Genomic DNA, 25047 nt, shown 5'->3' on the forward strand with positions numbered 1-25047 from the left:
TATCCATCTATCTTTCTATCTATCCATCTATCTATCCATCTATCTATTTATCTATCCATCTATCTTTCTATCTATCCATACATCATCCATCTATTTATCTATCCATCCAACCATCAATCTATCTATCTATCTATCTATCTATCTATCAATCTATCTATCTATCTATCTATCAATCTATCCACCAATTAATCAACCTATCGATCTATCTAATAATAGTCTATCTATCTATCTATTAATAGTCTGCCTATCTATCTATTGTGTAGCTGGATGTGGTGAAATCCTCAAAATCGTACACAACATTTAACAACATTCATTCAATGACCACATATTGTTCCAGGTTCTGGGCATCAACCTCTTTAATTTCCTGTTTGATAAACACTTGAAGACAAGTAAGGAGGATGGATTCAAAATGATATATTATTTCTCCTCCGCCTATGTTTCCGTCCCTATCACACAAAAGACAGAAACATCCTGCGCTGTTTGTTTTCCCAGTGGTCGGCGGGTGGGAGGTTTCTGGGTTTGGAGGGAGGATGAACGTCCTGGAAGTCATGAGAGCCTGTCAAGGTGCTCGGCAGCAGAGCCTCCTGAGTGCTGCAAGGAATGTTCCCCGCATCTGCTCCCTCCATTACTGGACCACAGCAGACAAAAAGTGTGCGCGCGCGCACACACACACGCACACACACACGCACACACACACACTCTAAATGTGTACACAAACCTCCAAATGCACCCATTTGTCCACAGACACAAATAGGCATTCACATATAAGTGAAATTTAGATTCACTTCTCCTCATCCAGTGGCTATGGTGGGTCCCTATGAAATGTGGAGTGGATCTAAATCACATTTCTCAGGTGTATTAACTTTTGTTAACTGCATTAATGGAAAACATTTGAGATCGTTGTCCTAAAAGTAATGGCTGACTATTGCTCCAACTATATCCATGGCTTCTGTAAAGTTTTCTTCAGGCTTATGTTGTTATCAGGCCAGAGAGGCTACACCAGACTGAGGATTTTAACATATTGTTCAAGTAACCATTCGGCTCATGTTCTTCTCGAGAGTCAATCAACACCAGCTAGAGAACTGATCTCATTGTCTTGATCAAACCGGAAGGAAGAATTTTCTTTCTTTGAGCAAGTGATAATACATTTAATCTAAAATGTCTTTAATGTCGATGTTGAGTCGTTTTAAGTTTTTGTATTGACATAATGCACGAACAACATCAGCACATGTTGCCCTAACATACACAAACGAGAACATATAGGCCCATATGACACTATTTTATTCTGATTCCTAACAGCATCCTGTACGTGTATCCGGCTGACTTTTAAGTTTGATGCTGCTCCAATAGTTGATGTCTGCTTTGATTGTTTCTAGCCTCTCATGTACATCGCCTTGGACAAAAGCGTCTGCTAAATCGATACATGTAAACGGGTTTCTGAAGCTCGTAACTTTATACAGCAGAGTAATTGTGGTTGGTGGATTTATCTGGTGGAAAATATCTTTTTGACCCTCTGGCAGCATTTGTGATGAATATAATGCACAATATCTGTCCCTGTGCCACATAGCACGGATGAGGGGGTAAATCCTAACCGCGACACCCCTTTCCCCAGCGCCTGGTACATTCCAGAGGCCGGAGCTCCTGGTAGGAGGCAGCGACGGCACCTCGCGAGGGGGGAAGATTTAAAAAGCAGGCCAGCGGAGGTGACACATCAAACACTGGTGGGTTCGTACCTGAAGGAGTACTCGCTGCTTCTGGTGGGGAGTCGGGGAATTGAGCCCAGCAGACGGACCTGCCAGGAAACCAACAAGAGGACCTCAACTGAGGACTGTGTTGGAAGCTTTGAAGCTTCTTCACCAGACACACCAGGGTTTGTATCGGAAGCATGTTGCAGATTGTGCTGATAATCAGTGCTCTGTGCGCACAGAGGCACACTGCCGCGGGCCAGAGAGGTGAGTCGCAAGGATGTGATTCAGTTTGATTTCATTAATGATGATTTGGATTTTTTGAGTTCAGTTTAAATGCAAAGTTGTTGTTTTTTTAACTTTTTTTTGAAGTGATAATTTTGGAAACTGGAATAACATTTAATTGATTTAGTTCATTTGTCATTGGTTCAATTGAATTGTGACACTTTTACCAAATTTGAATATTCCAATAAACTAGGGTCAATCTTAACAGTGTCTATCATGTACAGGTTAAGAAAATTCACACTATAAAATCATTATCAGTTCAGTGACATAGTCTTTGAGGATTACATAATCATTTTGTGGATCTCTAAAGTGTTATTTTATCTAATCTGTAGTAGTGAATAGTCGTGAATTAAATATATCAGTCCAATAACGTTGCCTGATACTGAAACCTGACACCAGTGCAATGTGATGTAGTCCCTGTTGTGTTTTATATTTGGACGTTTCAATTCCATATCTGTTTTGGGTGTAAACAAAGCAGTAACTAAATGGATCGATAAAAAAGTCAACCGAATAAATGGCTTCAGAATAAGTAATCTCCCTATTATTGTAACTAAAAGTGTTAGGATCGGTGCTCGGCAATAGTGAGCCCCGTTCTACCAAGCACTTGGGGAGGCAATAACTCAGGAGGTGGAGCGGGCTGTCTAACGATCGGAAGATTGCCGGTTTGGCTCCCGCCTCCTCCTGGTAGCGTGCTGAAGTGTCCTCGAGCAAGACACAGATCCACTAACTGCTCTCGTTGAGCTGATGTGGGCCTTGCACAGCTGCCACCGCGATCGATGTGTGTGTGAATGGGTGAATGTATGACTAGAAAGGTGTTATATATAAATGCACCTCATTTACCATTAACTAGGTATACACTCAACAAAGAGTAGTCAGTGCTCATACGTGATCCAAGATGAATCGTCATACCGACTGTGCCTCCTGTTTCCTTCGATGCTTAAGGGCTTTGATGTGTGGAATTCATTCAGTAAACAGATTTACCACTGATGGGAAGAACACACTTCCTGTCCTATACACTCTGGAGACGGAATCCTCTATACAGCACCCCGGTGTGGTGGGGGGTTGGGGGCAGGGCAATTAGGAAGAGCAGAGGTGTCTTCACCGTGCACAGTACTAGGGCAGTTAGGGTTGATCCCCTGACCTTTCTGACCCCAATATCTAGAGCTTCAATACACTGCACTTTTTTTTTTTTACCTCCTATATACACTTTAAGGGTTTGGAACAAACCAGGAACCTCTCCAGCACTAAGACATTTACCTTGATGTAGTGGAAAAACTGACAACCAGCATCCACGGAAAGCGTTTTTTTTTTTTTTAAAAGGCCTGAACCGAAGAGAAGCCTCCGGAGTGCGACTTTTACCGAGTTGGTCTCAGCTTTGGAAGCAAACAGAAAAGCTGTTCCATTTTTCTAATCGTAAAAACCTTGACACTTGGAGAGTCGGTGTGAACACACCCACTCATCCCGGTATCCACTGGCGAGTGCGTCCTAGCAACCTTGAGCGAATAAGCTCGTTTAATTTGTTCCTGTGTGATATGATTTTTAGCAATTTCTTTCTGAATCACTCAAAACTTTGTCATATTGTATGCAGTGTTTTTAAAACATTATTTAATTATTAAAAATAAAATAAGTTGTGGATTCCAGGGCAGTACAGAATATATTTTTGGTAAAAACATTTTGTGAAATGCCTTCAATTTTTTGATCAAATTTTGTATTTGACATTCAGATGGAGAAATCATCAATCAGATCAAGGGAACCAACCTGGTCCTGGATGAGATAAAAGAACTTCTCAAACAGCAGGTCTTTCTTTACACATTAAATATTATATGATGCATGTTTTGGTAAAGAGGGGAGCCGAAGGCAGCTTGTGCTTCAAACAAGGACACTTGGGTGAACATGCGGTTGTTTAAAGTTACCGTTTCTTTTCATTTGGACAGCTCCTCAGTGCAAGATGTGCAGGCATCGTGTTCGAGTCCCGTTTCTCTCTACTGCACCTCGTTACCATTAACTTAAACAGATCTATAATGGATTGGTGAAATACATTAGTCAAATTTTCTTTGCAGATCAGAGAGATTGTCTTTCTGAAGAACTCAGTGATGGAGTGCGAAGCCTGTGGTGAGTAGAAAGAATTAACAAATTAAAAACTAGTGTTTAAAGTTTAAAGTTTAAAAAAATTTAAAAAAGTGTTTTCCCTAACCATACTTTTTGAATAAAAGTGCTAAATGTGATGTAAAAAGACCCTTTATTTTTAAAATAGGGATTAACAGTCTTGGAACAATGTTAATAAAATATAATTCTGAATAATAATAACAATAATAATAATAATAATAGTAATAATAAACAGCAACAACATTATTATTATTATGAAAACAAAAATAAATAAATAAATAATAATAATACACAACAACAATAATATTATAAACAACAGCAAATATAAGAAGAAGAAACAATAAATCAGTAAATAAATAAATAATACAGATTAGAATAGAATAGACAATAATTAATTTTACTGTTTATTTCCCTTCTCAGGGATGGGGGGAATCCAGCCCAGACCCTCCTGCGTGCCCAACCCCTGCCACCCGGGGGTGAAGTGCATGGAGACGGCCGACGGCATCAGCTGTGGGCCATGTCCTGAGGGGACGGTGGGAAATGGAACCCACTGCACCGATGTGGACGAGGTAGGCGTATGTACAGTAGAGAGGAGTCCGACAAGCGTCTTTTGAAAGTTTGAAAAACTTTTTCCCAATTATTTTAGCATAGCATTTTATCATATTCTGTTGTTGCTTGGGAGGTTAGTAGATATCCACTGGTGACGAATGGTTGGAGTAACTTTAGAATTTTATTGTGTAGGGTATTTTTCTGTCTATATCACTTGCGCCCACTTGAACCTGTACCATGGGAGGATATGGTTGATTCGATGAGCTTTTTAAATATTCCTCCCCCAGTGCACAGTGATGCCGTGCCACATGGGAATCCGCTGCATCAACACTTTCCCAGGCTTCCGCTGCGGAGCATGCCCCGCCGGATACACCGGACCCCAGGTTCAGGGAGTGGGACTCGCCTACGCCACCGCCAACAAACAGGTGAGCCGACATTTCAATTCAGCTCAGTTCTGGGCACTTACATCGATCAATAATTGATTTTATATTCGATGATACAGCAGAAATGTATAATGTATTAAGAAACAGATGCAAAGCAAATTCTAGTCTTTCGATTTAACTCCCTGGGAAACACAGTTAAGTCAGTCTGAGTGTACATATAAAAAATATATATATATTTATACATATTACAACACCAATCATGAACCCTGGACACAAACTGAAGCCCAGGTCTTAAAATAAAACCTAACCTTTCACAGGTTGTGAGAGGTTAGCCCCAGGGCTTTGAATTGCAGCAATACTGTATTCTGTGCATGAATAAAATACAAGTAGAAAGTAGAATGTTGAAATAAATTGTGGTGTGGTTTTTTTTTTTCTCCGAAGAAAGATTTAGAATGATGTTTGTCCTCATCCAATTGAATAATAAACCACAATGATCCGTTCAATTTTAGTCCTGTAAACCCCCCACTATCTGCATTAAACACCGCCTCACGAGTCTCCGAAAGCAGCATGTTGGCTCTGTTCCACACAGAACGGTTTTGAACCAGGATTACGGCACGACTTCACTCGGCTGTGTCAGGTGTTTGCAGGAACTTCATTTGGCCGTATCCAAATTTAGACCCTATCTCACCATTATTCCAGCCTTGAACGATGAGTCTCAAACTTACAAGCTAGACTTTGCTGTTCAAGGAGTACAAGTTCACTTTGGTCTAGCAGCACGGCTGATGAGGTCAAAATGCTGGAGAGTGACACAGTGTCGTGTTTTTTTATTACTGAACCATTCTTTAACGACTGTCGTCTTTTGGCCCTGTCAAGGTGTGCAAGGACATCGATGAGTGTGAGGGACCCAAGAGTGGTGGATGCGTGGAGAACTCCATCTGTCTAAACACCCCTGTGAGTTTGGTATCTGACTGGTTTAATGTGAAGCATTGAGGGAAGGCTACTTTTTACACTATAGTGTAGGCTTCGATTCCATAGTCCAAACAATAATAAAGTTATTTGTGATCCTACATGTGTTCAAGACTTGCATTGAAACAATTAATTATTATTGCTCTTTGTGTCTCATTGTAAAATGATCACAAATTATCATAAGAGACGTTATTTTATACGGAAACATTGCTTATAGTTCATGGACATTTGTGATATTTTGCTAATCCTTCTGAGACAAATCCCAGTGAACGTTACATGAAAAGGAGTCGGCGTGCACAGAAAGCCAGCCAGGAAACATTTGTGGTTTGTATGTGTGTGTGCGTGCGTGCGTGCGTGTGAGATCAGGGGTCCTACAGGTGCGGTCACTGCAAGCCAGGCTACGTCGGGGACCAGAAGCGTGGCTGTAAGCCAGAGAGAGCCTGTGGAAACGGTCAGCCCAATCCGTGCCACGCCAGCGCTGAGTGCATCGTCCATCGAGACGGCAAAATAGAATGCCAGGTGGAGGAAAAAATATCACCAACCATTTCTTTCTGACCGCTTTACCCCACAGTTCTGTGGGAAAATACATCCCACCGTCAGGGCTTCTTACTCCTGCATGTCTTGCTTGGATTTGATAGTAAGTCTGGGGATACTGGAGGCAGTAAATAAGCAAGCTTCTGTTTGTGATATTTTCCATCCCTGCAGTGTGGAGTGGGATGGGCTGGGAATGGCTACCTCTGCGGAGCAGATACTGACATCGACAGCTTCCCTGATGAGAAGCTACAATGTCCTGAGAAGAACTGTGCCAAGGTAAGCTAGAGGAGGAAAAAACACTGAGAGCTCGCTGATAGCCGTGTGGTTATTCATGAATCACGTTTTGCTTTGGCAGGACAACTGTCTGACCGTACCCAACTCCGGTCAAGAAGACGCAGACAGTGACGGGATAGGAGACGCCTGCGATGAGGACGCCGACGGGGACGGAATCCTCAACACTCAGGTTGACGCTTCGCCTCCCGCAACGTTGTGGATGGAATCAGTTTATTTTGTCTTTGTGTATTTAATCTTCACTCATCACACCTCATCTCTCATTCCTATTCCTTACAAGGAAATGCCCAGAAATTGAATACGTTGACTAAATAAAAGCCTAGTTTCTAATAACAGCACTTTTCATAGGACAACTGTGTACTGGTGCCCAACGTGGACCAAAGCAACGTGGACGAGGATGACTTTGGAGACGCCTGTGACAACTGCCGTGCTATTAAGAACAACGATCAGAAGGACAAGGACATAGACAGATTTGGTGACGAATGCGATGAAGATATTGATGGCGATGGTTGGTATACCACATGAGTTATAATTATTACACTCATGAGAACTTGGAAAATCTTGAACACCAGATGGAACCAACCAATCTCAAAGATTAAGATGCAGGCTCATTGTAGAGTTCTAAAGTTGGCGGTAAACATTATTTTTGTAACTTTTTTTCTCCAACACGGCAATATTTGGAGTTTCGAAAAGACTCAAAGTAAGACATTAACAGCCAAAGTAACACCTGATTTCTAATCTGTGACGGGTAAGTAATACAGAGTGCTTGTACAGTGAAACACATCCACTTCAACCCCAGGTATCCTCAACCACAAGGATAACTGCAAGAGGGTGCCCAACGCCGACCAGAAGGATCGCGATGGAGACAAAGTTGGGGATGCTTGTGATAGCTGCCCCTATGTCCCCAATCCTGATCAGGTAAGATAAACACCCCCAAAGTCCCTGAATCTAAAAGGAAGCTAATGACCTTACGAGCTTCAGTGACTACTGAAGCACAGGCATTATAAACATTTATTTCCTGCCCATCAGCTGGATGTGGACAATGACTTGATTGGCGATCCGTGCGACACCAACAAAGACAGGCAAGACATCGCTTCGCGTTTCACCACGATTGGCATCAATCACTGTCATAATCATAGAAAAAGATGTACTGTACAATGTCTAAACATCAAATCTGTTTCCTCCAGTGATGGCGACGGCCACCAGGACTCTCGAGACAACTGCCCGGCGGTCATCAACAGCTCCCAGCTGGACACGGACAAGGACGGCAAGGGGGACGAGTGCGACGACGACGATGACAACGACGGCATCCCTGACCTGCTTCCTCCCGGTCCCGACAACTGCCGCCTGATCCCCAACCCTCTCCAGGAGGACTCTGATGGTGGACACACCTATCCATCTATCCATCCATCCATCTGTCTGTATTCAGTATCTTACCAACCTATGTTGCACCGCAGGTGACGGTGTGGGGAACGTGTGCGAGAAAGACTTTGACAACGACACCATCGTGGACACCATTGACGTTTGCCCGGAGAACGCTGAGGTTACTCTGACAGATTTCAGGGAATACCAGACGGTGGTTTTAGACCCTGAGGGCGACGCTCAGATAGACCCTAACTGGGTTGTGTTGAACCAGGTGTTTACCAAGAGGCTTTACATTAAACTCCCTTCACCCAACTTGAATACTAAATTGGCATTATCTGGACCCTGAGTCTTTCAACCATTCCCCTTAAACCAGTTTATTTCTCCCGCAGGGAAGAGAGATTGTCCAAACCATGAACAGTGACCCTGGGCTGGCTGTTGGTGAGGCTACTTTGAAAGTACCTTAAAAAATGCCCCTCGGGAATGTGGTAGTGTTACGATTTCACAGCATACAAGGCCCTCTTAAGCGGAAGATTTGGTGCAGTAGAATTATGTTTTGTTGGAACCTATAAGACCATTAAAATAACACCTCCTCTGTAATACTTTTCCTGTCAAGGTTACACCGCATTCAGTGGCGTGGATTTTGAAGGGACATTTCATGTGAATACGGTGACGGACGACGACTACGCAGGATTTATCTTTGGCTACCAGGACAGCTCCAGCTTCTATGTGGTGATGTGGAAACAAACTGAGCAGATCTACTGGCAGGCAAACCCCTTCAGGGCTGTGGCAGAACCGGGAATTCAACTGAAGGTTTGATTTTGCTTGGTTTGAATAGGTACTCTTAAATGTACAGCTTGAAGATATAGATATATTTTTCTTAGCAAGACTGTAGTTCTAAGAGAATAATGGACCCAAGGGTTGTGAAAGATGACACATTCTGTCAACAGTGGCATTTTCAAAGGACCTTTTTGCAGACATCAATTGGCCTACGGTGATTTAAAACTGTTTGAACTCTGTGTCACTGATACAAAAGGTCACACCATGCAGTAGTATAGTGTTGAAGGTGTTGTGGTACCTGTAACCTGTGCTGTGTTGACCAGGCTGTGAAGTCCACCACTGGGCCGGGGGAGAACCTGCGGAACTCGCTGTGGCACACCGGAGACACCAACGACCAGGTGAAGTTGCTATGGAAGGACGCCCGGAATGTCGGCTGGAAGGACAAGACCTCCTACCGATGGTTCCTTCAGCACCGGCCCGCTGACGGCTACATCAGGTAACCCGTCCAGTGGGACATTCAGCCAAGAAAAACATCTTTATTACATGTCTTAATGTAGGCCTTGCTGTTCATAACTGCCTGTATTTACCTGTTATCGGCTGGTGTGCAGGGTCCGTTTTTACGAAGGTCCTCTGATGGTGGCGGACACAGGCATCATCATAGACACCACCATGAGGGGAGGTCGGCTGGGGGTCTTCTGCTTCTCGCAGGAGAACATCATCTGGGCTAACCTCCGATATCGCTGCAACGGTGAGTTGCTTGAACCATGACGGTGTAGTCTAAGGTTAGGAGCACTGACGGTTTGATCCACCTGACAGACATGTGACGAGAAGGAATGAGAAATGCGGTTCCCTCCAACTTAAAGCACCAGCCTTGTTTAGAGCCTCTCAGTGGTGAGAAGGTCATAGCAAGGACACAACCGTACAAGCCTTGCCACAATACTGAGAATAAAGCCGAAATCGGACTTTATTCTCAGAATTCTGAGGTGAATCTCTGAAGTATTTTTCGTTTCGAGCATGGTAATATTTTTGTATTTATGTGGCCCTAATCCTCTCCTGTAATATGATGAATCTCTCCCTCTGTCTCTCTAGATACACTTCCTGAGGACTTTGACACATACAGAGTCCAGCAGGTGCAACTTGTGTCCTAGTCAAAACCTGGTGGAGATGGGGCCCGGGGAATTCTGGGAGCATCATTTCAACAGACAGTTGGGTCACCAAAATATTCCGGAAACGCCTTAACATGTCTATTAGTTAATGTTTAGGTGAAAATTGTGAATGAAAAGAAGGGAATTCTTAACAATCATTATTGAACTGGATCTATGGTAACATTGGGCTCTTCCCATTTTGTTTGTCCTGTACACAAGCCATAAAATAACGTGATGTGTGTACCGCACCTTGTTTCCTTTCTGGTGAAATAAATAAATGTTTTTTGTAATTCGTCATACATTTTTATAAATGTTATCAATATAAAATATAATTTAAGAATTAAAATGCTAAAACATAAGTGTGTTTAACTCAAGATCTAAAAATGTATTTAAATATGAGGATCATCATAATGTATTGCAAATACATTGCAAAATACTTGATCATGGTTGTAATTTTTTCTGAAAACATGCAATAATAACCATACTTCTTAATTAGCATGGGGCTAAAACAGGGTTTGCCACTTAAGTTTTAAGGGCAATCAAAATTCTTATTATAAAAATGTTTAATATTCAAATAAATCCAAGTTATAGGCATGCATATGATAACAAAATAATCTTTAAAAAAAAAAGGAAAATGATAATACAGATTACAAAATATAAACCATCAAAACAAAGGACAATATTAAAACATTTTGAAGCATCATGCATGTCAAATGTAAAATCACACTGGATGGTTTTAATCGGTATATTCTGCCAATCAAGACTAAGCACAGAGAAGTCTTGTCTTCCACATTCGATTTCATTGACATGTTTTTTTCCCCCTTCTCATAAACAAATGGTGCACATAAGGAGAGTTACACAGCAACAAATAAATACTAGATAATCTTTACTAGGACTTACAGGACAACAGTGATATGCTATTCTCACTATAAGCTTAAGATGTGACTCAAAACAGAACTGGTTTGCTAGGGCTGTATACAGAGAATCAATGCTGCAGACATTTAGAAAATCTTCTGTCATTAAAGGGACACTATATTCAGACTTTAAACCCTTAGACAAGCAGCATAAAGTAAAAACTCACTGATAACCCTTCCCTTACCTAGGATCAAGGAATACACCATTATCCTCTTTTTTAAAAAGTATTCCATTTTTAACATATGTATATGTGTCTGGTTTGGGACATCACATTTATCATTTAACATATTTCAATAGATACATTTCAACACAAGATGTGTTGAAAATCCTCAAAAAAAGCCATACATATTTGGAAAAAAAAATAAAAATAAAATAAAAGTACATATTGAGAGAGGATGAGTTTTTATAAAGCTTGCACCACAGGAGGTGGTGGAGGTGTTGAGTGGCATGTTCCTTTATTACAAGGCTTCTCTTGTGGTCTGACGACTTACAAAACAGTACGTTGCCCCCCCCCATCCCCCCCTTTAATTTATTTGGAGAACAGACATCCAGCTAAATTGTGAGCGGTCAGCCTACACCTGGTGGCTCTATTTAGTGCTCCAGTGCTGGACAGTACTCAGGTAGTGGCAGTTTCAATAGTGAAGGCAGAGATTAAAGTTCACCTCTTCCTTCAAGGCCTGAACACTTTACAACACAAATAACTACCGCAAAAGTAAAGTATTTTTACGGGCATATGTAAACTACAGGGTTGACATGTTCAAATTCAAGGAGATCTCTAATGGAGGGAACATGGCTGATGGACAAAAATACATTCGGACTGCGTTTCTGTTCCAACGTTAACAGGAGAGCAAGCTGCACTGGAGAAAGCCCTTTCTAGTTTTGCAACACCCAAAACCCTCACAGATAGAAAACAGACAAAAATAAGACAAGCCAAAATAGTTTAAAAAGGAAAATAGAGAATACATTTTCTTTTTTTTTTTGACATGAAAATATCTCAGGAATATATATCTGGTGTCAAACAGTCAGCATTCACATAGGGCAGAACAGTCCCTGTTACAAAAACAGGAAGTCACAAATAAAGTGCGAAGCAACTAGCAGACTAATTGTACACAATTACAAATAAAATAAAAAAAAAAGGGGGGAAAAAACATTTTACAGAATTACCCAGTCTAAGATCTGACGTGATAGGCAAACAAAAAGCACAATCCTGATAAGCCATGACCTAAAGTACTCCACTTGAGCATAGTTAGCTAAGCTCTGTACATGCCATGAACCAGACTTTGCTCAGAGAATAGATCGCATCATGCAGATAACTGAGGACGTTCAGCTTCAAGTCCACTTGTGCAAACAATCAGTGCAAGTGTCAAATCTCTTAATTTATGGCAGAGCTAGAATCTCATCTCCAATCGAAGCAATCTGGGGGGTAAATCAAATAAGAAAAATATGTCGAATTTAACAGGGGAGCTGGATCAGATGTGGGTTAGAGATCGTTCAGAGAGTTGACCAACTGGATGTCATTGTCTAAAAGACGCTCCGGGAGGAAGAGAGTCAGGGACGAGCAACAGTCAGAATTCAGGCAGTTGGGAAAACAGAGCAGAGAAACCAGCCTGGTCCAAGCGAGGCAGGACAGGATCTTTAAAGGTGGGGTCATTTGGTGCAACGGGCTAAATCTAAGACATTACCACACAAAATACATTCTTTTTTTTATCAAACGTGAATTATCATTATGCAGAGACGGAGGTAACAGAGTCACGTAACAAGAAACTGAGTTCATTGTTGCAAAGGAGCAACCCGCACATGCATCCCTTAAAACGTGGTCGCAGTTAGTGTTATCTTACATGGAATCACGCTGCGTAGCTGTAGAAGGCCTTCATTCAGAGATTTGGACGGTCACTTAAGTCATGCAGTTTGTTTCAAATGTACAAGTTAAATCTGAACAATCTCCCCGAACCACTGGTCGACCACCGAGTTTAGCTAAAACTTGATTCATGTTTTAGCTGACCATGAACAGTAACAAATAAAACATTTGTATATATTCTATATGATAATCTACATATGTTCTATATATTAATTTCTGCAACTTAATCAGATTAGAAAAAAAATTGCATAGGAATCCCAATTTGTTAAAGGCAAAGAAACCTTTTTGATGGACATACAAAACACAAAGAACATGTCAACTTAGAAAGTTGGAAAACTAAAGAGGCTTGAAGTTAACCTACCTTGATTTTTTTGCACTTTTGGCAGGGGTTGTACAAGAATTACCAGGCAAATTAGGATAAAGGCGATTAGCATATTTCGATCTTTAACCCAACGTATCCCCTTAGATCCATGAAAAGTCACCACGGAAACAAAGTTTTATGTCAAATCTAGTAAATATGCACTTTCACAGATTATGGACATGCTTTGTGAAACAGTTCATTGAAGCAAAACAATCAAGATGGCAGTTAAGTCACTGTATGATTAAAGATTGTGTATGGAATAAAAGTTTGAGATAGGTCAATTTTTCCCATTACATATGTTAACACGAGTGACTTTCACTACTTCCCTGACCAACAGTAAGTAACTGCAAAGTTTTTGTAATCGTTGCTTTGTAGACAAGGATTTTTTTTCAAGGGCCTCGATATGGATACCTAATCTGCAACCAACTTTACAATAAAATTATATGGAGAAGTTCTGTATTTCATTATTACTTTGATGAAACATTTTACGGTTTCCTTTTCCTAAATGTTACCTTCCTCATGAGAACAAGACCACACAATTTCCAAAACAGTATCTAAAAAATAACATTCGCAAAGGGACTTCCGTCTTTACGAAAGCGTTGAAGATACCTTTCAAAACGAAATGAAACTAACAAGTAAAAAAATGTAAAAATAAAAAATACAAAAAATTAAAAATAAAAGTCATATCCAAATTTGGTTCAGTAACACAAGTTGTTTTCTGATGCCCGGCCCCTGCGCCAATGTGAAAACTCGTTTCCATCCCATTTCGTAAGAGCGACCCTACCAAGGAGCGAAAAGCCTCCCCATATGTGCACCCTCTTTTCTCAAGCCTGTCACGAGACATTTGCATTTCCTTCCACTTATAAAACCAATGATTTGGCTATGAACTGTACTGGTAGAAAATACAGTACATCGATTTTTCCAATCCTACACTACATCACCACAAATATTACTGACCAAGAGTCAAATGTTGCTTTCAAATACAAGAAAATGTTAAGAGAAAGTAGGAAAATACATCGTCACATTAGACACGAAGGTACAACAGCAGAACACTCCTGTAAGGCAAAATCAGGTGATTTCACAGTGACAACTTCAAAGTTTTCTGAAGATTCTCATGTTCTCTGGTTTAAAAATAGTCGTGTTTCTTCCTTGATAGAACACGCAGTTTGGATACATCCGCTTTCGATCGGCACTGAAGCCATTTTTAGTGTTTTTATTCTCATTTTTAAAAGCTTGCTTTAATAACAGAGACGTCTAAATAGAAGGTATGAAGCTGTTGATGAAGTGAATTTAAGCGGCCTCTCGCCAAACCAGCTCTTAAGCAAATTGTCTTTTGTGAACTGGGGCTATTCTATTTTGATTTCAGACTATTTTTGCTGGGTGTAATGTAATAAGGACAAATCCTACATCAAATAGCACATTGAATGTTAAATAGCAACTATGGGGAGGTTTTGCACTCCTTAAATAATCAATAGCTTATTAAATATATAAATAATAAATAGACAACATACATTGGTGCAATTTGTACAGTGTGATCAAACAAGAGAATTTTGGTATCACACCTAAGTGAAATAAATATAAAATCTTCAAATAAATAAAACCTATATAAATACATAATTGAAACATAGTGCATGAGAAAAATATAAACATTTGGTTGTCAAAAATAAAGCTTTGGGTTGCGATCTAGACATCTGTAATGGCAGGATGAGAAAACCAATTCATTTGACTGCAGAGTGAATCAACTCATGTGGCATTTTGCATTGTCTTCTTTTTTTAAAACAGCATTCATGACTCTTAAGGTTTAGCCGGCTCGAGTGGCATCGGCTTCTGTACAAATATAAAAACACAATGAAAAATTGAAAGTGGATATGAAAACAGAAACTGAAATGTGTGCCGTTGGAATAGATCTTGCATGTAATGTTACACTAAAAACAACAAAAAAAACAAAAAACAAAAAACAACAAAAAACAACAACAAAAAAAAACAAAAACCCAGCAGGCTAGCAAAAGCACTGGGCTGGCCAATCTCATTCAAAACCACAACAAGGCTGCGCCCATTTCCACCGATGTCTGTTTACGGGGCGTCATTTAAAGGGGCTTTGAGAAGTCGAGGGCAAGTTTGGACAGCTGAACCATGCAACTAGAGAGAGGTTTAGCTCAGTCCTGTTTTTTTTTTTTTTTTTTTCTTTCAACACTTTCAATCACAAGTCAGTACGGTTTCTCTCGTTTGGATTTCTTACAGCTCCTCTCCCCGTCACAGCCTGTCCATCCTGAAGGTGTCCTCTGTGGCAGCGTCGGCCAGCACCATGTCGGGGTCATTGAGCATGTGCAGTCCGTCTAGGGTGAGGGGGTCGATCTTCAGCTCGTCCAATGGGAACTGAGAGTCTGCGTCAAAGCTGACGTCACCGACGCCTGCCAGCGAGTTGGTTAGCTCTTTGGAGAGGCTGGGTGGAGACTCGCCTGTGACTGGGCAACAATGGAGGGGTAGAGCGTCATTAGGATCAAAAACAAAGAGGGAAAAATAACTCTGGTATGGGGTTATATCTTGGGCTGAACCAGTTACTAAATGATGTATTATATTCTCCTAAGAAAGGCAAATGGTGCTGCAGCTAGAACTTCCAAGCAAAAATAAGATACATTTCAACATTTTGCCACCGTAGCTGCTTTCTACTTTGATCACACAATGGAACAGATAAAGTGTTGAGCGGGTCCCTCGGCTGCCATGTTCTCAATCATCGTTCAACTTTTTTTTATTTTTTATATCAAGTTATGTTTCACAAGCCTGGAGATCAGAATTTTAGTCACAACAAGCTTTGTCTAAAAGGAACGGAAAGGAACTGCCCCCCCATGATTTACAATACAATGAATATAAGCCAGATGTTTATAATGTCAATGTTAAATCTAATGCATCACAAGTAGGCTAATGTCAGAGAAGACATTTGTTGCTGGTACTGTACCTGTGAGGATGATGTTGGGGATGTTGCCATGGTTACTGTATCCTAGCTGCTGAGAATCTTGCAGACTGCTTCCGGTAAGACCCATCATGGCTGCCTGGGTGTAGTTGAGTGTGGAGCATTGGCTGTAGAGGCCACTTGAACTGATGGGCGTCTCAATCATGTTGAACTGCTCCAACTGGACCTCAGAGAACTAAATTAGGCACGAAGTTAGGTTATAAGTTGGTAACCTTGGTTATGCTATCACAACTGCTTCTCTTTATGTCACCTGGTGAGAGAGCGCGTTGGTCTGTCTTGACGCCAACTGCTGATCGTAGAATGAGTCACCAAATATACTTCCAACCACAGGAATGTGCTGAAAAGAAATCGGACAATTATTTTGGAATTTAAATTGAAGTGTATGGACTGGCATCTAAAACTAAACAGCATCCAAACAAGAGCAAGAGAAAGAAGAATTTACTAGACAGTGGGCTATCCAGTGAGTCCCACAAGTACATGATTCAGCAATGCAATGACAGAAAACAAGCTGGAAGCAAGGTCGCACTCGTTGGAAACTGTTTTCATGGTGGCACAGACAGTCAGCCCAGTATAATACACTTCTAAAGCGACAAAGTCTGTTTAAGCACACAGGTTTGTCAAACTTGACTTTGTATGTGGTTTGAACCATTGATATTAAATTGGCTTCATATTTGCTGTCTGAGAATCAAGACCTTAAAGCACAAATGAATGACTTTGAATCTACTATACCATTGTGTTCCCATAATACTTGAACAGACACAATTGGTGACAGCTATCCAATGTTAAAACAAGTCCAGATTCAAACGGCTGTTACCTTAATGACGAGGACTTTTTACACAGATTACTAAATGGACAATCTGTGAATTCAAGTATTATCCGTGAGCAGTGTTGCATTTCTTTCTAAGTTATTGGTCTCACGCATCCCCAGCTTTGATGGGGCTGGGAGTTTCTAATTACTTTTGACCTGGATTTTTCTCAAACTAGAGTAATGACGATTGACAAGATTTATCAGTTGTAACATTCTGCATTAAAATATCAGAGGATTTGCAACAGCAAAAAATACATTTGATCAGAGTGCAACAACAAGACTTTGACATGGTCTAAAAGATAAGCGCTTGTTCACATCCACCAGGTTGAGGGCCTCCACGCCTGCACTCTGTGCATGTTATCATGCACACCGTGAGGCGTGAAAGCAGTGGAAGAGAAATGGCTTGTGGGGCTGCTCCAAAAACGGGATGGGTAAAAGCAAAATGAGAAGCAGCCTGACATCTTAACTTTGCTTTGCCAATGTCAAAAGCCTTTGCTCATAAGGCAGCTAGCTTGGTGGGCGGCCCCTTACTTGAGGCGAGCCTCCGGGGGAGAAGCCTTGATTGGAGACTGGGGAGGTTGGAGACTGATTGGCTGGTGAGCCAGACTGATTGCGGTACTGTTGAAGGGAAGAGCATTGAGTAGGTAGACTACAAAACAAAGAAAGAACTTTACAAAAAAGAACCAACAGCGAACATGTTCCTGAACACTGCTTTCCTGACTTTGAATGAACTTTGATATGATGAACCATGTGATATTTTTACCAATTGCAGACAGGATAAGCTCTGTGGACTAGCACTCACCACAGCATATAAACTATAAATTAGCCTTCTTGCTCAAAAAAGGTCAGATTTTGTTTGTAAGTGCCTTTAGGCAGAACACAGCTCTAAGACACAAATCTCTGAGGAAGGAATCAGAGGTGGGGTAAGGCAGGGTTGGGGTAAGCCAAGACACTACAGAACAATGTTCATCAGATAGAGGTACTTTTTTGGGGTTTCTTCAGCTTATTCAGTTTCTTTCCAAATTAAATAATATGTATCCTGGCCTGGTTTCACTTCTGAACTCATCATTTTATTGGCTAGTACAAAGCCAACATTGTCATGGCAATGGCATACTGCAACGTTAGGACTGCAGGAAAAAGAGCTTAAGGGTATATTCACACAATTTACATAAATAAACCTATAAAATAAATAAACCTATGTTTTAATACAATAGTAGTAATAATTAAACAAGTCCTAGCCGTTTAGTACTATTTTCACCTAGTTTGCATCCATAGGAGTCTTACCGAGCTGAGGTTAATGCTGGTGGTGTTCTGGTTGTCAGTGGTTGTGCTGGTGCTGGGGACAGTGATCAGCCTGATGCCCTGCGGTAGAACCTGCTGCTGCTTGTGTAGGTCGCTGAGCAGCTGAGCCTGAGCTTGAGCAGTCAGCTGGTTGAACAGGGGGTACTGGGCAAGTTGCTGCTCCAGGGACAATGTCTCCATCTGCACTGCCTGAGAAGGAAGAGCCATAGAGCTGCACTCTCAAAGTTCAAAAACAAGGGTAACACAAACAGTATTCCGTTGCCGGCTCTTCAGCGGGGCATTTAGCCTTGATTACTCCCATTGTTTCCCTACCTGGGGGATGTTGACAGGCGAGGAGAGGGTGGGGGAGAGCTGCTGAGGGGACTGTTGGAGATGGAGTTCAGAGCTGAGGGTGAGAGGCACCACAGACGGCTGCCTGCGCTGGGATGTTACCGTTACAGTGGGATGGGAGGAGATGGGAATACCTGGAAAGACATTACCACTAGGTTTAGTACTTACTTTGCCATTTACATGACTGTATAAATGGTCTTGTAAAAATCTGAGATTTGCACTTGCAAAAAAAAAAAAAAAAAAAAAAAAAAAAAAAAAGTGACAAAGTTTCTGTTGCAGGATGTACATCCAGAACTTGCCTTATCTGTAAGATGGCTTAAATGTATAAGAAGTTTCCCACCTGAAGTACTCAATAATTAAAATCCTACAGTAACTGACAAGGTATTGAGCGATTCTGTTGACTTTGATTGACCAGGGACGGAGATCACTGACACAGAACTTTCCGGTCCTGATCCAATCCAAAACAGAGTACAGTGAAAACAGTCTAACCTACCAGTCTAATCCTTGTGACATGAATATTTAAAATGGTTTTCAGCCGACCCACCTCCCTCATCCAGTGTTGCGTTTGCATCCTTGTTTACATGTACAACTGATTTGTGCGCTGTGAGCGTTACCATGGCCGGTGGCGCTGAGGCCCAGGTGGGAGTGGTTGGTGGTCAGGCTGCCAGTGCTTGTGGACGAGCTGAGGGCGGGAAAGGCCATCGTGTCCTCTGGGTCGAGTGGGGTGGACAATGGCGGAGGGAACTGGATGTTTGTCAGGTCAGGCAATGAGCCGCCGGTGTTGTGCGTTGTTGGAAGAACAGAGGGGTTCACCTCCTGGTCTGGTGATGGGAATATGCTGGAGGACACATTCAATCCAATTGGAGTTAAGATGCCCTCGTTTCAGATTAGTATTTACGCGACACATTCAGCTTTTCTATTTCAAACACAACACTGTTAAGAGTATGGGAGGACAGTTTTATCTCTATACCCACCAATTATTCAGTCAAAGAAATCACAACGAAATAGATGCACCAAACCCACTCACTTAATTCCTGGAACGTCACAGACTTTAGGTTTCGATGAATCATCCTGAGGAGAGAATACAGAGGTCAGCAAACATCTTTAAGTTGTGAATACATATATGAGTACTACACCCCTCGTGGGCCTTTACTTGAAGTCAGTACCTTCTCGTCATCCCACATCTGTTTCTGTGTGTCCTTGGTTGTATCAGAATCCTCTGTCGCAGGCACCGACAGCAGAAGTACTAATTAGTGAAACAGCAAAAGCTGTTAAATGTATTGTCAAATGTACTGTCGTCACATGCAAAATTGCCCCTGACAACAGTTCATTTATCTAAATAAATAAATAAATAAATAAATAAACAAACAAACAAACAAACAAACAAACAAACAAACAAACAAACTGGAAGGAATGAGTCATCAACTTCCCAAGTCGGCCATGCCTAAACGTATGCCTAAAAATAGTAAAGTGAACCCAAATAGCCTAATGGAAGCCACTGATACTTCGATTACAACCCTCAGAGCCTCACAATTAACTAGCCGGATCCACATATTCACTAAATTTCATGTCAATGCTTGATCTTCTTGCTTGACCCATCCCAAGTCTGGTCCATTGAAACTCAACAGGACAGGCTAGTTCCTTATCTCTGATTTCATTGGAGCAGGTGTAGTAGTTCTATGCTACCCATCAGTCTCCAATTTATACAGTATATTGATATTTCACCAGGAGTACATTCTCCTTGTGAATCCATGGTGTATAGATGTTCAAATCAAGTGAGAAACCCTACCCTAGTACCTAAACCAGATTATGCATATACATGCATGCATCTTCGCAATGCCTACACGTGCTTGATACTGTCCACCATGGAGCACTGAGGTTTTTTATAAATTTTAAAGCCCTTACTCACCATTGCTTTGTATTCCCGGGCAGGATGGTCTGTCTTGTCCAACCGTAGACTTAACCATTGGCATATATTTTTTTATAAGGCTATTCTTGTTCTCCTTCCATCTTACCTATGGATCTACATCCTTCAGAAAAGTAAAGGATGGTATTATCTATGCTCCCAGGGCTTATTCCTACTATCCGTCCCTAAAGTCTGTACTGAATTGGGGAAAAAGGGCATTTGAGTATGCTGCTCCCTCTGCTTGGAATCAGTTGCAAAATTACCAGATTCTTTGGGAGCTGGTCTCTCTGGATGTGTTTAAAGTCATTCTTAATGATTTGGAGGCAGGCACATCAGGCTGTAGATGTTTTGACTGATTCAAATTGCGCCTGTTTGATCACTTATGTTGATAACTTGTGAGGAATATTGATGAATATTTGATATTTTATGACTCTGTAATTTATTCTTTATTTTTATTGTTATGTTGTTTTATGTTTGCAACCCTGTTAATTACACTGCTGCCTGTCTTGGCCAGGACACTCTTGTAAAAGAGATTTTCAATCTAAATGGAGTCTTTTCATGTTTAAGTAAGGGTTAAAAAATAGATATTAAAAAATGGCATTTAGAACTTGCTACTCACATGAGCACATTGTATATGAATAAATAAAGGCTGCTCCGTGTCTTTGCATCAAATCTTCCATTACCTTGTTTTGGCTGGAGCTCCTCTGACACCCCAGCATACACCTCTTGGGGTTTGGGATTCATGGTGCTCTGGTGTAAGGCAGAGTCGGAGTTTGTCCTGCAAGAATTGGGGAGAACAAGAGGTCAGCAATGGAACAGCCAGTAATCCTTATGCTGGCTTTACACTCATTCCTGTTATCATATTACTCGACAAATAAATCGCAACACACGACAGGCTGTTCTTTGTATGCATATCCTATAGAAACACATTCTGTCAATTAGCTGATTTGCCACATTGGGAGAAAGTAGCAAAAAAACTGTGGGCTACTTTATTTTGTTCATTTGACACATAAATTCATTTACCTTCTCCAGCTTGTGTCAGGCGGAGGCGATAGGTAAACTGAGCCATAAGGACAGCTGTCAATGTGATCCTTGGTTAAGGATTATCAAGAAGTGAGGAAGATAAATAACTTCATGCCATCCATATGATAGGATGATTGGCTAAAAACAATACCATACAACAGTGAGCTACAAAATGTATTGAATTACTAGATTTATTTTGGATTCTGGAATACTTTTCCAGTTTTGGATTATTGGAATTAGAAGCAAGACTATGTGTCATCTATGTGTAAAACCCATTAAGTGACAAAAAATAGGGGTAGATTTCAAATGAGGATATTTGTCGTCCATGTTTGTCAACGGAAAGAGGCCGCCGGTGGGGAGAAGTGATGCGGTTCCTGTCGCGGTAAACACGGTCCACCAATCCGTGGTGCCTGGTTGTCCGACTGGTGTCCAATGCAGAGTTCTGAGGTGAACACACCAAGTCAATCAGACCAGTGAACCACCTTAAATGCAGATCAAATATTCCCACCAAAATGTTTTGTATTAATGGTGCAAATGTGTTCATTTCAAAATGAGTCAAGCTATGGACCCCCCATACTGATGCTTGAGCTGGCAAATGTACTTAAAGATGGAAAGCCATGACAAGCAATGATACACTTTATTATCCGATTGATAGATTTCAGGGTAGAGGTGGTTTATCTGATATAGCCTACAGATCTGGCATCTTTACTTGACCATAATAAACCCTTTTCGGCTCCAACAAACAAATTCTACTTCAAAACAGATTACTAACATCAAACCTTCAGCCAAGTCTAGATATCCTCCTACAGTGGCAAACTTATACATCAAGGGTGTCGGCCAATCATTCACCATTACACTTGACAATTGTAGACTATACAGGTCTGATAAAAATCAACAATTAAAAAAATAAAATAAAAAAAATAATCTCTATTGGTCAATAATGAAACCGATTTACCGGCTGAGAGAAACTAGGGGCTCACCTGAAAAGGCAGGTCAATGTTGCCATTTCCAATCTGATTGACATTGGGCAGTGAGCCTCCATAGTACTGTCCACGATTCTGCCCTAGTTGCAAATACTGGGTCTTCTGTAACTGCAACTGTGCAAAGTAAAATTGCATGACAGCACGAGTGAATGACTGATCTTGTACATGGGGAAAAATGGTAGAAGTAAAAAAGGCCTGTCATTCCTCAGTCTTCCAATACATTAACTGATGGAGAAAAATGACATGGGTGGATATGTATTGAAGAGGCAAAAATTTGAATGACAGCAAATTAAAGATGTAAAGTAAGTGAAAGTTGACAACTGAAAAGGTTAACAAAATTTTACATGTCAACATAGCACACAAGGCCACTAACTTGTTTTTAAAATCAATAACAAACAAAATAATAGTCAATAATGCAGGTCTTAAAAAAAGAAAACTTTTTTTTTTTTTGTTTAGACCTGCTGTATTTTGTATTTTCATGGTGTGGGTCATCTACTTCTGAATGGATGCAGTGTCATTGATGGTGCTCTGGACAGTGCAATGATTGGATGGTTGACTGGATGAAATGACAGAGCCAGTTAACTTTTCTGCACTTATTGGTAAAACATCCTGGCGCTCTGACAAGACACTAAGCAATACAGACCAGTCAGGAATTCAACAACAGCCAGAACACAGACCACATTGACAAGAACTTGGAAACCATAAGACAATAAGTCCCACTCCCTGAGTAATACAAGTAACCACACTGAGGCAGCTCCTTACCAATCTTATTCAAGCTTGTGTCTAACGTTTTTTCTTTCAGTTCCTTGTGTCCATGATAAGTATAACATTAAAGCATCACTAGTGTAAATAGTTTGTCGTGTCATAACAGCCTAAGGTAGAACAACAAGGACAGAAGATGTACAGTGATGTATAGATGCCTGTACTCCCCCGCCCCCCCACTGCACATTGTACACACAACTTTGCAGCTTACTGTGTTGGTACTGTACATACATACACCCTGTAATACATACACATTCACATGCATAATACATTCATCTACATTTGGTATAGATTTATTTTATGATTTAGATTAAAACATTTTATTGGCCTAAATTGTTTTGCAACACCTTTGGAGATACCTTTTTATCATTTCATTGCATCGTAATTGTATAATATATGTGACCAAGTATTTTGAAATTTTGAGCAGCAGCGTTTAGATAGCGACTAAATGAGTTGATGTCGGACAACCTGAGGAACCAGGTTCGATTTAGCAAAAATATCATATAACAGGAAAAGAAATAGCAGGGAAATATCACTCTCCATGAAATCCCAATGTTATTGGATGCAAGTTTATTAATTACTGCAACCAATCAACCAGCTAAGCGGCATCAGGTTGTCATCACATCCCCATACATGGAAAAAGCCACACAAATAAGGAGAATCGGGAGCACCGGTGACAGACCAAGTTATTAAAGAAATAAATGTGTAAAAAGATAGTCCACTGCGAAATTATTATTCTCATATATAAAAAAAAATAAAAATAAAACACCTATCAAGTTAAACGGCGAACTAAACAACGGTAGTATGTGAACCAGCTGATTAACATGAGGTGAAACTAGTCCTGGTTTGTACATATGAACCAAAGCATAATTTCTCTGAAAACAATGAAGCATCTGAGAGGCTGTCAGCTGCTGCAGCTGTTATGCTAACTTGTGTTAGCCTCACCTGGTTAGCATTAGCATCTGGCTCACGGCGGCTAGCTCTGACAGCCCGTACGTATAAAAAAAAAACACACACACACACACACACACACGGACAAGGACAGTCTTACCCGAGCAGCTCTGGTAATATTCAGGTCCTTCATAACCTCCTCGAAAGCCGCCGTCTCCTCCGCCTGCTTCTGGTTGTGCAGGGCGATTTTTTCGCTAAATTTGCGCGGATTGTTCGAGGACGCCATCTTTACCTCTCCTCCTCAATGGGACGCTACGCACGGGCGCGTCGAGGCCGCCGCCGCCGCCGCCGCCGCTGCGGTCGTGACGTCACCACGCAGGCGGCCGCCCGGCCAGGTGAAGGTTCTAATCTGTGTCGACCTGGCTGGTGCGGAGCTGCAGGGCACGGGGTCGTTTGGGCTGTTCACGCTATTTCAACATCTGTACTGCAAACTGCATTGAAAAAAAAAAACATTTTTATAAACTGTCCAGTGATTGCACGGAATCCCTTAAATAACGCCTTCGTCCAAATGAGCTAGGCCCTTTTACCTGTTGGCCAAATTATTTGAAATATGAAACAAAAACACGATTCGTTGTTATCGCATGTTTTTGTTAATAGTGGTAATCTGTACGAATGTTTCGCTAAAAAAATAATTTTTAGCTGACAATTGCGTATAATATATATTATCTCTCTCTCAACATTGTGTCAAAATGTTATTTGGTGGTTACGGGGCTGTGGAAAACATTTGAAATGTGAAGAGATCAACTTGGAGGTGGGAAGGTCCTCCCCGTGAAAATTGTGTGTAGATGTTA

At 41.1% G+C, this 25047-nt stretch overlaps 2 protein-coding genes across 2 annotated transcripts; one reads left to right on the plus strand and one right to left on the minus strand.

Moving 5' to 3' along the window:
* The first annotated feature begins 1752 nt into the window (after positions 1 to 1752).
* Positions 1753 to 10330, plus strand: comp (cartilage oligomeric matrix protein). The gene is made up of 19 exons (XM_079999659.1): positions 1753 to 1952; positions 3694 to 3767; positions 4031 to 4082; positions 4497 to 4645; positions 4913 to 5050; positions 5882 to 5959; positions 6341 to 6493; positions 6680 to 6784; positions 6864 to 6971; positions 7148 to 7307; positions 7599 to 7717; positions 7829 to 7881; positions 7987 to 8180; positions 8257 to 8435; positions 8554 to 8602; positions 8778 to 8974; positions 9265 to 9437; positions 9550 to 9689; positions 10031 to 10330. Exons 1-19 carry the CDS (start codon positions 1886 to 1888, stop codon positions 10087 to 10089), a joined length of 2247 nt encoding a protein of 748 aa, XP_079855785.1. The 5' UTR covers positions 1753 to 1885; the 3' UTR covers positions 10090 to 10330.
* Positions 10331 to 11592: 1262 nt separating this feature from the next.
* Positions 11593 to 24482, minus strand: crtc1b (CREB regulated transcription coactivator 1b; the record flags this gene model as incomplete). The annotated part of the gene is made up of 14 exons (XM_079999703.1): positions 11593 to 15685; positions 16177 to 16351; positions 16442 to 16528; positions 17531 to 17617; positions 18284 to 18490; positions 18614 to 18765; positions 19246 to 19469; positions 19659 to 19702; positions 19798 to 19877; positions 21221 to 21315; positions 21561 to 21614; positions 21869 to 22002; positions 22541 to 22657; positions 24357 to 24482. The coding sequence occupies 14 exons, from the start codon at positions 24480 to 24482 to the stop codon at positions 15474 to 15476; spliced, it is 1794 nt and encodes a 597-aa protein (XP_079855829.1). The 3' UTR covers positions 11593 to 15473.
* Between the last annotated feature and the right edge of the window lie 565 nt (positions 24483 to 25047).

Source organism: Zeus faber (assembly GCF_960531495.2).
Source record: "Zeus faber genome assembly, chromosome: 1".
Lineage (NCBI taxonomy): Eukaryota > Metazoa > Chordata > Actinopteri > Zeiformes > Zeidae > Zeus > Zeus faber.

What these genes read in the sequence shown, in the direction of transcription:
- comp (XM_079999659.1), top strand. Translation starts at nt 1,886, where the DNA reads ATGTTGCAGATTGTGCTGATAATCAGTGCTCTGTGCGCACAGAGGCAC. An exon ending in ACTGGGTTGTGTTGAACCAG is followed by an intron (nt 8,436 to 8,553) that starts GTGTTTACCAAG and finishes TTTCTCCCGCAG; the next exon opens with GGAAGAGAGATTGTCCAAAC. An exon ending in TGACCCTGGGCTGGCTGTTG is followed by an intron (nt 8,603 to 8,777) that starts GTGAGGCTACTT and finishes TTTCCTGTCAAG; the next exon opens with GTTACACCGCATTCAGTGGC.